This window comes from Clinocottus analis, unplaced genomic scaffold (assembly GCF_023055335.1).
Source record: "Clinocottus analis isolate CAN_PGR_092001 unplaced genomic scaffold, fCliAna1.0.p SCAF_44, whole genome shotgun sequence".
In the NCBI taxonomy this organism is placed as follows: Eukaryota; Metazoa; Chordata; class Actinopteri; order Perciformes; family Cottidae; genus Clinocottus; species Clinocottus analis.
The window spans coordinates 843,805-856,875 of record NW_027176198.1 but is presented as its reverse complement, the minus strand read 5'-3'; the positions used below and the strand labels follow the sequence as shown (position 1 = coordinate 856,875).

The following is a 13,071-nucleotide window of genomic DNA, read 5'->3' as shown; positions in this document are numbered from 1 at the left end:
ATGAAGCATAGACTTCTATACAACCAGAGGAGTCGCCCCCTGGTGGTCAGGAGAGAGAATGCAGCTGTAACACATGAAGCATAGACTTCTATACAACCAGAGGAGTCGCCCCCTGGTGGTCATGAGAGAGAACGCAGCTCTCTCACGGTGGTTGAAGCCAGAAACAGGTTGTGATACCAAAAAGGAATAAAAGGTGTGAACAGGTGCCATAAATCTGGGAATAGAGGATCGTTGTGACGCCGGCAGGAAACCAGGAGGCAATAAAAGCCGAGTCTCTGGGGAACGTCAGGAGGGTTGATAAGCATCCCGTTCCCATCCTCCATCGTAACTTATCTTTGCAACTGAAACCACTTAAACATGACAACAGAGTCTTCTGAGAGGGGGAGGTGGGGAGGGGGGGGGGCATGGAGGGGGGGGGGGGGTCCACTGAGACTTCCTGTTTAGCTTTTTATTGACTGTTACTGTGGGAGATATAAACAGCAGCGGTAGCCGAGCATGCCGTCTTTCTTTCTTTCCACCTGACGGAAAGAGACAAGATGTCCCTCTCTTCTGTTTCTTGTTCTCTTCACACACACTTCACCAAACACAAACGATATAATTCCCTCGTTTGCAGCGTTCCCTCCTCTCGAGTCTCGCAGGCAGCCGGCGTGCAGCGAGACCGAAAACCTCCACACACGCGTGCATGCATGTGCAGTTCATCCTTCACGTCTTTTCACACGGTTTCCCTCGAGTTCAGCTGCTGTCCGTCATCATTAATGCAGCTGGACTCGTCTGATCTGATCTGCAGCCTCCTTTCTGTTCTTCTAGTCGACATAAAGGTCTCTTCCTCTGCAGCTGAACTGCTTGTTTGGTCTTTTCCAGCCTCGGTTTTCGTTCCCGAGGCGGCCATTTTGTCTGCTTCTGTACAGTTTCTCATCTTCACAGCCCAACAAGATCCTCATCCTCTGTCTTCATCTCTTTTGCCTCCTGTTTCTGTGCCCCCCCTCCCTCCATCTCTCTAACTTCCTCCCCCGTGTCTTGCAGACTCGAACCCCTCGGGCGACGCGACTCAGCCCGACACAGCCGGCGCTCGCCGACCAGGCCAGCCGGGTTTCCTTCGCGTCGGCTGAGAACTTGGGGACCATGTCGGAGCCCGATATGCCCGTCGGCTTCAACCGGATGAACCGGCTCCGCCAGAGCCTGCCGCTGGCCCGCTCGTCCAGCCAGGCCAAGCTGCGGGCGCCAGGTCAGCCGTCTTTAAGTAAAACACACGTCACTTCAGCTGCCGGGGAAACCTCACCGGTCACTTAAACTCCTCCTACTTTCTCAGGATCATTGAAACAGAGAAAACAACATGCCTTCGTGAAATAAACTTCTCCGCTAGTTTAGTTCTTCTCTGTACCCTTTAAGACAGTATGTTAATCTATTTAATGCCCTTAAAACTTGTAATCTATTCGGGGAAACCCTGAGGGGAGAGTTCCACTTGAGAAGCTTCTCCCACACCGAGCCGCCGCCCTCAACTCGCCCTCAACTCGCCCTCAACTCGCCCTCAACTCGCCCTCAACTCGCCCTCAACTCGCCATCGACCCGTCCTCGATGCTCCCTTCACCACCTTTGCCTCGACTCGCTGAGCGCACCGCTGTGAAGGAGAGCTGCGCTCCATTTATAGCACAAGCACCAGTTTCAATGCTGTGTTTAGCAGAGATGTGCTCATAAGTTTCTTTTGAAGTCCTTCAGCTTGAAAGTATAATATTTAAAAAAGACGACTAATTGACGAAGAACTCCTTCAACGTCTCAACCGATCGACTGAGAAGAAGCACGATGATCTTTTTTGTCGTTTTAAGCCGAGACCCTGATTGAAAAATAGAATTTGATTAATCTCGAGCTCAGAGCCGATCGCCGAGCGACGTGTCCGCGCATGTGAACTATTGATCTTGTTGGACGCTTCGGACCGGAGACGTTAGCCGAGCCTTCAGAGCGGCGCTCTCTTCCTGAGAATCTCTTGTTTGAGTTGAGCTGAAGGCATCAAGTCATCCCGCGACAGTCGATAGGAACGCCGGACACAAACCGAGACAAAATGATCTCGCCAAGCCAGCCGTCACCTGGGATTAACGGTGAAATCTGCATCTTAATTAAGTGTCTCTCAGGTGAGGAGGAGGAGGAGGAGGAGGATGGCGATGTGTTAGCAGGAGTTAGAAAAGGTGTGAAGGAAGCAATCAATTCTAAAAAAACTGTTCTCAAACTACCAGCTGAATATTGAAGCTTTGGTAATAATTTCCTCTTCTTGATGTCGGTTTAATGCAACTTCCAGATGAAAATCTTCCTCTTCTTATAATGAGAACTAAACTCGACACGCTGGTGAGAAGAGCTACTCGTATGATTCCTCGGCTGCAAATATGGAAATCAACGTTCAGATCTGTTGAAAGCATTGATTTTAATTTGAAAAAGATCAAACAGAAGTATTAGTAGTGAGCGAGGCCTTAAAGCAGCAGCATTAAGACGAGGGTTACGTATGTAACCAGGTTCTATGATGCAGTTTGAACGTGTTAGGGCGTTGTGTTCAAGACAACATGGGTGTTTAATTGACACGCTAAATAAACATTGTCCCTTCACTTTCCATCCCTGACTCCGCCCCCATGCCCCCCCCCCCCTCATTGCTCCGCCCCCTCCATAGGGGTCTTGTTCCTGCAGCTCGGCGAGGAGACTCGCAGGGTGCACCTGACCCACGAGCTCACCAGCCTGGACACGCTGAGGGCGCTCATCGTGCACATGTTCCCCCAGAGGCTCACCATGGCCATGCTCAGGTACGATCAATAAAACAATCAGATCAAATCAAGCTTCTCCTCCTCAGACGCACTCGTAGGAATAATAACTTTTGTAAACAGAAATGAATCAATACAACCAAAAGAGATGTTGTGGACATGCAGACAGACATATCTTTACAGTCCAAGATAAAAAATCATTTAATTTGATCTGAAACCTGAGTTCTGCTCATTGTTTGTGTGAGAAAATAACTTTTGACATGTTTCAAGTGAGGATAAATAACTTTTTGGACATTTTTGTCCAAGTCTGCTTTTAATTAAACAAAAAGAAGAAATAAACAAAAAATAAAGACAAACAACTGCAACAATAAAAACTAAGATTTAAAAAATAATCAAATCAAATAAACACCAGGGATAAAAACATATTGCAAAATGTATTAATTTAATAATATATTATTATATAATATTGCCAAGAATTCAGTTAAATTTAACGTTACTCTAACATTACTCCACATTAAAAGGCTTTAAGATTAAAAAGGTATTTAATTTCATTCTGGTACTTTCCAGGAACAGAAGAGGAACAAAAGAAAACGCTGCAGGACCTTCGTGATCTGACTGCAACATGAAATCAATTTCTCCTAAAAACGTGTTTCAGTTTGGAGTCAGCGCTCACGTTACAGTGTGTAATCACCCCAACGAGTTCATGCACAGGACGACAAGTGTGTAAGAAAAATCAATAGGTGTTTTCATCGCGGTGTTTAATTATAGATTATCTGCTCTGAAGCTGCTCGTTGATGCGCATAAATCCACATCGCTGCTGTCAGCGGGACTCTGAACCCAAATTACTCTGGTGATGAATTCGATGTGAGACGGCGTCCGGTTGATTCTCTCATTACGGCCGCGCTTCACTTGTTAGCGGGTGACGGCTGCTGCGGTTTGTCTTCGCGTGGACTATTTATCAGTGTTTGACATTGTGTTCTGGTCATTGTTGACGTCCAGGTCTCCAAACACAGCCCTGCTGATAAAGGACGAGACGCGCAACGTCTTCTACGAGCTGGAGGACCCGCGGGACGTCCAGGACCGCTGCGTCATCAAGATCTACTGCAAAGAGCCCATTTATGGCACCTACCCCGGACCCCAGCACCCACACCTGGCCAACGGAGACCTGCGGGTGAGAGCATTCATATAGGCTTCTATACAACCACAGGAGTCGCCCCCTGGTGGTCAGGAGAGAGAACGCAGCTTTAACACATGAAGCATAGACTTCTATACAACCAGAGGAGTCGCCCCGTGGTGGTCAGGAGAGACAATGCAGCTTTAACACATGAAGCATAGACTTCTATACAACCAGAGGTGTCGCCCCCTGGTGGTCAGGAGAGAGAACGCAGCTTTAACACATGAAGCATAGACTTCTATACAACCAGAGGAGTCGCCCCCTGGTGGTCAGGAGAGAGAATGCAGCTTCAACACATGAAGCATAGACTTCTATACAACCAGAGGAGTCGCCCCCTGGTGGTCAGGAGAGAGAATGCAGCTGTAACACATGAAGCATAGACTTCTATACAACCAGAGGAGTCGCCCCCTGGTGGTCAGGAGAGAGAATGCAGCTTTAACACATGAAGCATAGACTTCTATACAACCAGAGGAGTCAGCTTTACTCGGTTTCCAACATTATCAGAGCAAGTTGTCCATTTTGTTTACATTTGCGTCCCAGTGAGATTACGAGCGGTACGTTGTTTTCTCTGGCACAATAATCCTAAAACCCTGAAGTGTGTGATGCTCTATTAGTTTCGAATCCTCTAGTGTGTGTGTGTGTGTGTGTGTGTGTGTGTGTGTGTGTGTGTGTGTGTGTGTGTGTGTGTGTGTGTGAACCCAATTTTAAAATCAGTCCAGACTTTAAAACTCCTCCAGTCTGAGCGCGGCTTAAGAGCATCGAGTGACAACCTGTTTTTTTTGCAGCGTTCAAGACTTTTCATCCCTCCCAGCGTCTCAGTGATGCACAGTCACCTTTTCCTTCGTCGGCAATTAATTCCCGGTGCAGCTGGTTCATGACTCATAGATTAGGAAGCGAGACAAACGTCGTCTCCTTCTGGCAGACAGCAGACACATCATCCCACGGATAAAACGCTCCGTAATTCCCCTTAAAACTGTTCCTTTTTCACACGCCTCCCCCGCATATCACCTATATTACTTCCTCATGGGTTTACAAACACTAGTTTGCATAAATTAGTCTCATCCACTGGCTGTGAGAGTGAGTCATGTGACCTTCTCTTACTCAGGCACTGGTGTTCCTGGACCGCTGACTCGGCAGAATGCCGGCTGACTGCAGATTAGATGATAGTCTGGTTCGGTTTGATCGCTGCATCAGAAGCATGGAGGTGATAGCTCTAACTAATAACGGCCGATGTTATATGATGATTTTCTTCAACACCAGCCGGTGATTTCAGAAAGATTTCAAAGCCTCTAAACTGTGTGAAATCTCAATGAAGTGGTCTTATTGATGACGTTTCATGAGCACATGGGCATTTTCTAAAAATAAAAAAAACACAAATAATTACTCAAAAGCACCTCTTCAAAACTTGTGCTTACCAGAAATGTGCTGATACGTCTGCGTTTGCTTTTCTTTATTCAGCAATGAAGAAAAGCGTATTTTAGTCCAAAAATCCTAGACCAAAATGGCCGACAGGTGTTTTTGCCCGATGAACAGGTGAAAAGCTGCTTTACTTGTATGTGATTATGTTTTTAAAATCATGAATCGAAGAACATAAATCAGAAGCATTGAAGTGAATCTGATTTCCCCTCGTCAGTCAGTCTGTGAAACTCCTCGTCAGCGTGAACAGGGACCATAAAATAAGCGGAGTTGTATTTTGCCCTCGGTTCAGACTGAAGGAACCCAGCTGCAGGTGGTGAAAGCATCTCCTTTGCATCCTCCTCCATCTCCATACCTGTGACATCCCTCCTGTTCAGCAGCCTGAGCTCTGATTGATGAGCCGCAGTCTTCATCCGTCAGTCAGCCTGCCGGCACATTAAAGTGGCATCGGCCCGATTAGCATGATAACCGATGCTCTGTGCATCTGGTTAGAGCCGGAGCAAAGCCCCCCCCCTGATGTCAGCCGGTCCTGCAGCATCAGCGCTCGCATTTAGTCGCCGTCTAATTACAGCGTGATTATGGAAATGAGAAAAGCTGTAATTTGGAATTTCAGAGAGAATGCTGCTTTTATAGAATACAATAAATGATGAACTGGATAAACGGCATTACGGAGCAGCAGCAGCAGACATATGCGGTGCATTAAAGAAAAATTAATTTGCATGCTAAGCAGCGAGGAGGAAGCATTTCAGACGTGTTGTTTTTATGGTTGTTGTCGCCGCCGTCGTCGATCAAACACCCCGCGGGCATTTTGTTTACTCGCCCGTGGAGTGTGTGATTGCTTTTTCAGCAGGACGCACAGCTGCCCGCTCATGTTTTCAGAGGTCAACTGTTTCACAGCCTCATCAAACGAGCCTTGAGTTAGAGAGTAAGAGCCGATACCCTCAGGAGCCCGGCAGGAGCCTCTCCGGGCCTGGAGGACGGGCCGTGGGCAACGATGAGACGCGATTGGCCGGGTTTCCGAAAAAAGGCCCAAACCTTTCGGGGCCAAAGTGCCGTTTTTGCTGGACGACTCGCAACTTCAGGTTGCTCTTTTTGAGCTGGAATGAAACGTCTGTTTGTATGGAAGCCCAGTTCTGCTACAAAAAAAAGAAAAAAAAATTTTTTTTTAAAGACAACAAAAAAAGCCGACCAAAAAAAGGGACAATTTTTTTTTGAAGTCAACAAAAAAAGTATGACTTTTTTTTGTCAACAAAAAAAAAAAGTCAAAAAAAATTTATGAGAACATATTTTTAAGTCGACAAAAAAATATGACTTTTTTTTTTAAAGTCGCCAAAAAAAAGTAGGAAAAAAAAAGACATTTTTTTTGAAGTTGCCAAAAAAAAGTAGACAAAAAAAATGTATGACAATTTTTTTTTCAAGTCGACAAAAAAAGTATGACAACATTTTTTTTCAGTCGACAAAAAAAAGTATTACAAAAAAAAGAAACTATTATGAGATAAAAAGTCGAAATGATGAGATTGTAAGTGCGTATGCTGTTGCTGGCGGAGCCTGCGGCACACATGTGTGTTACTTTACAACACACTGCATTAGCGTTAGCAGCACAGCTGTGATGTCACCACTTCCTGTGTTAGGGGCTGTGTGCAGTCTGTGTTAGCGGTCGCTCCCTTTGAGAAACACAGCAGCAGCTACGTTAACAGCAATGCTAATATCTGTTGAGCTAAATGAGACATGTGAAGACAACACACTTACTATCTCATAATATAGACTTTTTAAAAAAAATAAAAAATTTGTTGACTTTTTTTGGTCATGATTTTTTTTTGTCATACTTTTTTTTTTTGGTCATACTTTTTTTTGTCATACTTTTTTTTGTGGTCATACTTTTTTTTTGGTCATACTTTTTTTTGTCATACTTTTTTTTTGGTCATACTTTTTTTTTGTCATACTTTTTTTGTCACTTTTTTTGGTCATACTTTTTTTTTGTCATACTTTTTTTTTGGTCATATTTTGTCATACTTTTTTTTTGTCATACTTTTTTTTTGTCATACTTTTTTTTGTCATACTTTTTTTTTGGTCATACTTTTTTTTGTCACTTTTTTTGGTCATACTTTTTTTTGTCATACTTTTTTTTTTGGTCATATTTTGTCATACTTCTTTTTTTGGTCATACTTTTTTTTGTCATTCTTTTTTTTGGTCATACTTTTTTTTTGTCATACTTTTTTTTGTGGTCATACTTTTTTTTGTCATACTTTTTTTTTGGTCATACTTTTTTTGGTCATACTTTTTTTTGTCATACTTTTTTTTTGGTCATACTTTTTTTTGTCATACTTTTTTTGTCATACTTTTTTTTTGGTCATACTTTTTTTTGTCACTTTTTTTGGTCATACTTTTTTTTGTCATACTTTTTTTTTGGTCATACTTTTTTTTGGTCATACTATTTTTTTGTCATACTTTTTTTTGTGGTCATACGTTTTTTTGTCATACTTTTTTTTTGGTCATACTTTTTTTGGTCATACTTTTTTTTGTCATACTTTTTTTTTGGTCATACTTTTTTTTTGGTCATACTTTTTTTGTCATACTTTTTTTTGTCATACTTTTTTTTTGGTCATACTTTTTTTGTCACTTTTTTTTGGTCATACTTTTTTTTGTCATACTTTTTTTTGTCATACTTTTTTTGTCATACTTTTTTTTTTGGTCATACTTTTTTTTGTCATACTTTTTTTTGTCATACTTTTTTTGTCATACTTTTTTTTGTTGTCTTCCTTTTTTTGGTCATAATTATGATTTATTTTTTTTTTTGGTCAGAATTATGACTTTTATTTACTTATTTTCTGGGCGGAAATGGGCTTCCATATGTTTGTCTTTGGTTTAAATGATGGATGTTGGGCGCAGAGAGGCTGTTGCTAAGATACAAGATGAAAGACGATGGCCCCGGAGTCATTTAGCGCTGCCGCGAGGCGTCAACGTGGTCGTTGCTGCCAGAGAACCTTCAGAGTTTATTGTGTGGAAAATATTGTTTTTTTAATTTACATCGTCTCCAGCTGTCAAAGCGTCGTCTTCCTTTGAGTTTCCTGACTACAGCATCACTCCTGGTTGTAGCTACAGCATCACTCCTGGTTGTAGCTACAGCATCACTCCTGGCTGTAGCTACAGCATCACTTCTGGTTGTAGCTACAGCATCACTCCTGGTTGTAGCTACAGCATCACTCCTGGTTGTAGCTACAGCATCACTCCTGGCTGTAGCTACAGCATCACTTCTGATTGTAGCTACAGCATCACTCCTGGTTGTAGCTACAGCATCACTCCTGGTTGTAGCTACAGCATCACTCCTGGTTGTGGCGACAGCATCACTCCTGGTTGTAGCTACAGCATCACTCCTGGTTGTAGCTACAGCATCACTCCTGGTTGTAGCTACAGCAACACTCCTGGTTGTAGCTACAGCATCACTCCTGGTTGTGGCGACAGCATCACTCCTGGCTGTTGCTACAGCATCACTCCTGGTTGTGGCGACAGCATCACTCCTGGTTGTAGCTACAGCATCACTCCTGGTTGTGGCGACAGCATCACTCCTGGTTGTAGCTACAGCATCACTCCTGGCTGTTGCTACAGCATCACTCCTGGTTGTAGCTACAGCATCACTCCTGGCTGTTGCTCCAGCATCACTCCTGGTTGTGGCGACAGCATCACTCCTGGTTGTAGCTACAGCATCACTCCTGGTTGTGGCGACAGCATCACTTCTGGCTCGTAGCATTTTCCCTTCTGCTCCGCTCTGCTTCCACTTCCTCTCCGGCGTTTTTGGGATTGATGCCCAGAGATAACCTCCTTCGCACTCAGTCCGTCAATACGCTATCAAGTGCAACTTAAAGCGCACTTAAGGGGGCAATTTGGGAGTTTTTCCCGTCAATCTTGAAGCTACGCAGCTCTGAATCTCTGGAACATCTTACGGTCAGCTGCTCTGGCTCGTCGCAACATGTATTTTTAGCTCTGCGCTTCTGCACAACCTCGCCGGAGTTTTACAGGCGGCCAATCCATGCAGGTCCTGCAGGTGCTCCTCCTGAGGTTCTTGTACTTAAAGGGTTTGTTTTGGGCTGAAGAGGCTGCACGCTGTCCACATCGTGACACACATCTGTGGTATTTGGCCGTATAAACTAATTAATGGATGTAAATAACAAAGCCGACGCTATTTTATTTACATGTAGAAAAACAAGAGGGTGCCAAAATGGATAAATAGATTAATTCCCAATAATCCACTCACATCAGGCTTCAAGCACTGCCAAGCGTTTAACGTGTCGTCAACAAATCTTCATCAAAATGCGAGATGATTTTAATAAATGACATCATCAGCTGTGCAATCACATCGTTAAGCAGAGTCGATAGCGGCAACTCTAATTCCCCAGTTAATTACACTTCCTGTGAAGGTATGTGCCCTCACAGGTGTGTGTGTGTGTGTGTGTGTGTGTGTGTGTGTGTGTGTGTGTTATCTAGATAAACAGGAGCAACACGAGCACTTTGCTTTCATGCATTGCTGTGACAAACCCAAATCATCAGTGTTTGCAAAATGAGCGTTTGATGAGTCGTCTGAATCATTTAGGACATTAAAGTCTAAACAATCAACAAAACACATCATTGTGAGCAAAGAAAACTAACATTTCACAACTGAAATTCTTGTTTAAAGGAATAAATTAGGCTTTTAGAACTTCCTTTAGGACCTTCAGAACATTTTAAAGGACTACAACAACCTACTGAAAGACCTTTAGAACATTTTAAATTACCACTATAACCTGCTATTACCACTATAAGGACTTTTAGAACATTTTTTAGGACCTGTAGAACATTTTACAATGACTTCTATAAACTGCAGAAGGACTTTTAGAACTTCCTTTAGGACCTTCAGAACATTTTAAAGGACTACGACAACCTACTGAAGGACTTTGAGAACCTTCTTTAGGACCTTTAGAACATTTTAAAGGACAACTATAACCTACTGAAGGCTTTAAGAAACTTTTTTAGGACCTGTAGAACATTTTAAAATGACTTCTATAGCCTGCAGAAGGACTTTCAGAACTTCGTTTAGGACCTTCAGAACATTTTAAAGGACTACTTTGCACAGAATTCAATTCAGAGGCGTGTTTTGAAAGCGGTCCGGTGCCTGGACCGGGTCGGGCGTCTCACTGTGGTTGTCTCCTCCAGAGGGAGATGGTCTACGCTCCTCAGGACTCGTCGCCCAACCGCCGCCTCAGCAACCCGCACATGTCCTCCCAGCACTCGTCTTCCTCCGCCTCCCCTCAGGGCTCGCCGTCCCGCGCCCGCCTCCTCTACAGCGGCGGCGGCGGCGGCAGACCCTCCTCCTACGCCGGGCCGGCCCACCACACCCACTCCCTGCCGCACCCGCAACCGCACCCGCACCAGCACTCCCAGTCCCACCACTCCTCCCCCCACCACCACCACCAGCAGCAGCAGCAGCAGCAGCAGCAGCAGCAGCAGCTCCTCCACCAGCAGCCCCATCACGCCCAGCAGCCCTTCTGCACCTCCTCCAGCGCCATCCTGGAGCGCAGGGACGTGAAGCCCGACGACGAGGTGGGCGGGTCCAGGAGCATGGTGCTGCTGCGGGGCGACGAGCGCGGGATCTACGCGGACCCCTACTCCCTGGGCCTGGACCCGAGCCGGCTGAGTCTGGCCGGAGGTCCTCACTCGCCTCTCCCGGCCAGAGCCGACCCGTACGGCTCCTTGTACCGCCGTGGAGGAGGAGGAGGCGGAGGAGGCGGAGGAGGAGGTGCTGGTTCAATGCGGTCGCTCACCTCCTACACAGCGGCCGCTTTACAAGGAGAGCTGATGGAGAGCGGCGCCCTCTACCGGCCGGGAGGGCCGCTTTACAACGACGCCTACGCGGCCTCCATGTTGGCCATGGGCCTCCGGGTGCCTCCGCCCTCCTCCCCGCAGAAGATCCCCGACATGAGGGAGTCCTACGCGGGCACGCTGCCCGGCCGGGCCTCCCCCGGCAGGCAGAGCTTGAGGAGGGACTCGGTGACCTCCTCCGTGTTCGGGGACAGTCCCAAGGCTCGGGGCCAGGGCCCGGGCCCGGGCCCGGGGTTGGGCCTCACCTCGGAGCAGCTCTGCCTGATGGCCGGTCCCGGAGGCGAGGGGGGCGGCGCCGGAGGCTTCGGACCGCCTCCGCTGGGAAATGAGACCGAGACCAGGTACATCTTTACCTTTTCTCCAGAAGCTCCTGTTCTTCACATGAGAACCACGGGCCTGAAGGGACACGTTGTACATTATATATATTTATTTACCACAACAACACAGTACTTTTACATTTAAGTGAAAGTTAGATCCTGTAATGGATGAAAAGTTAAACGATAAAATTCACTCCACCTTTTTTTACTCCAGCAGATTGGATGCAATGACATTCTGCATTTACCGTAAAAAACAAGCCGCTGCTAGCTTCAGTGGGTGTCTCCGCTATAGCAAGCTAGTGCTGCTACTAGCTGCCCGCTGTAACAAGCTAGTGCTGCTACTAGCTGTCGCAAGCTAGCACTGCTACTATCTGCCCGCTGTCGCAAGCTAGCACTACTGCTAGCTCCCTGCCGCTGCTACTGCTTGTGTTCCCGCTGCAGGAGTCGAGTCGAGGCTGGTCCCGCTACCCTCGGGGAGCCAGTGGAGAGCTAGCGGGTCGGGAGCAGGGAGCTAGTGGAGAGCTAGCGGAGCGGTAGCAGGGAGCTAGTGGAGAGCTAGCGGGCGGTAGCAGGGAGCTAGTGGAGAGTTAGCGTTGTGGTAGCAGGGAGCTAGTGGAGAGCTAGCGAGCGGTAGCAGGGAGCTAGTGGAGAGCTAGCGGGCGGTAGCAGGGAGCTAGTGGAGAGTTAGCGGTGCGGTAGCAGGGAGCTAGTGGAGAGTTAGCGGGGCGGTAGCAGGGAGCTAGTGGAGAGCTAGCGGGGCGGTAGCAAAATAACCCTCGAAGGTGGTAGCGGCTAATAACTTGACTTTTACGGTATCAAATATCTTGAGGACATATTTTTAAATGTTTAACGTGTTTTCTCATATGTTTTGACGTTTCTTTCTTATACTTTCTTCAGACATCTTTCAATTTTAAGTCCTTTGAGCTTTCAGACGTCCAGACTCGTTTCTGTCGGTCGAAAGGTACAAACTAGATTTAATTTGATTGAAATAAATTGAATTAATAAAAGTCGTCGTGAGCGAAGCTCTGAGCTCAAAACGATGTAGAATTCACAGTGAAACTGCAGATTTGTCTGATTGTCTTGTCCTGATGAATATGAAGAGTCTGAAAGTGATTATTCATGAACACGGCCCTGAATCCCCAACGCACAAATGTGTGTTGAGGAGGAGCGCGCGACGAGGAGCGGCGGGAGAGTTTAGCCGTGTTTAGTCGTGTTTAGTTGTGTTCATTGTGCGTCACGTGACCGTGTTTCACGTCCTGTGTGCGGGTCAGGGAGCGCATGGAGGCCATGGAGAAGCAGATCGCCAGTCTGACGGGGCTGCTGCAGAGAGTGCTGAGCAGAGCGCCGGAGGCAGAGAGCCCGTGAGACACACACACACACACACACACACACACACACACACACACACACACACACACACACAGCCTCTCCGCATCGTGTATATAAGTACTTCTCCACTCTTCCAGGGAGAAGATGGAGTCGGCCAGCGACTGCTCAGGAACTGACAGTAAGTGCTCCACCGAGTCGGCCCCTCCCCCACCCGCTCTGCCCCTCCGCCGCCGGTTTGATA

At 46.4% G+C, this 13,071-nt stretch overlaps 1 protein-coding gene across 1 annotated transcript in view; it reads left to right on the top strand.

Annotated features, from left to right (window-relative positions):
- Nucleotides 1-13,071, top strand: part of LOC137801876 (SRC kinase signaling inhibitor 1-like) — a 34,983-nt gene that overhangs the window by 13,465 nt on the left and 8,447 nt on the right. Inside the window, 6 exon segments of the mRNA XM_068599306.1 lie at nt 1,024-1,225; nt 2,654-2,783; nt 3,741-3,912; nt 10,519-11,525; nt 12,773-12,862; nt 12,968-13,008. Coding sequence (XP_068455407.1) covers nt 1,024-1,225; nt 2,654-2,783; nt 3,741-3,912; nt 10,519-11,525; nt 12,773-12,862; nt 12,968-13,008 — 1,642 coding nt within the window.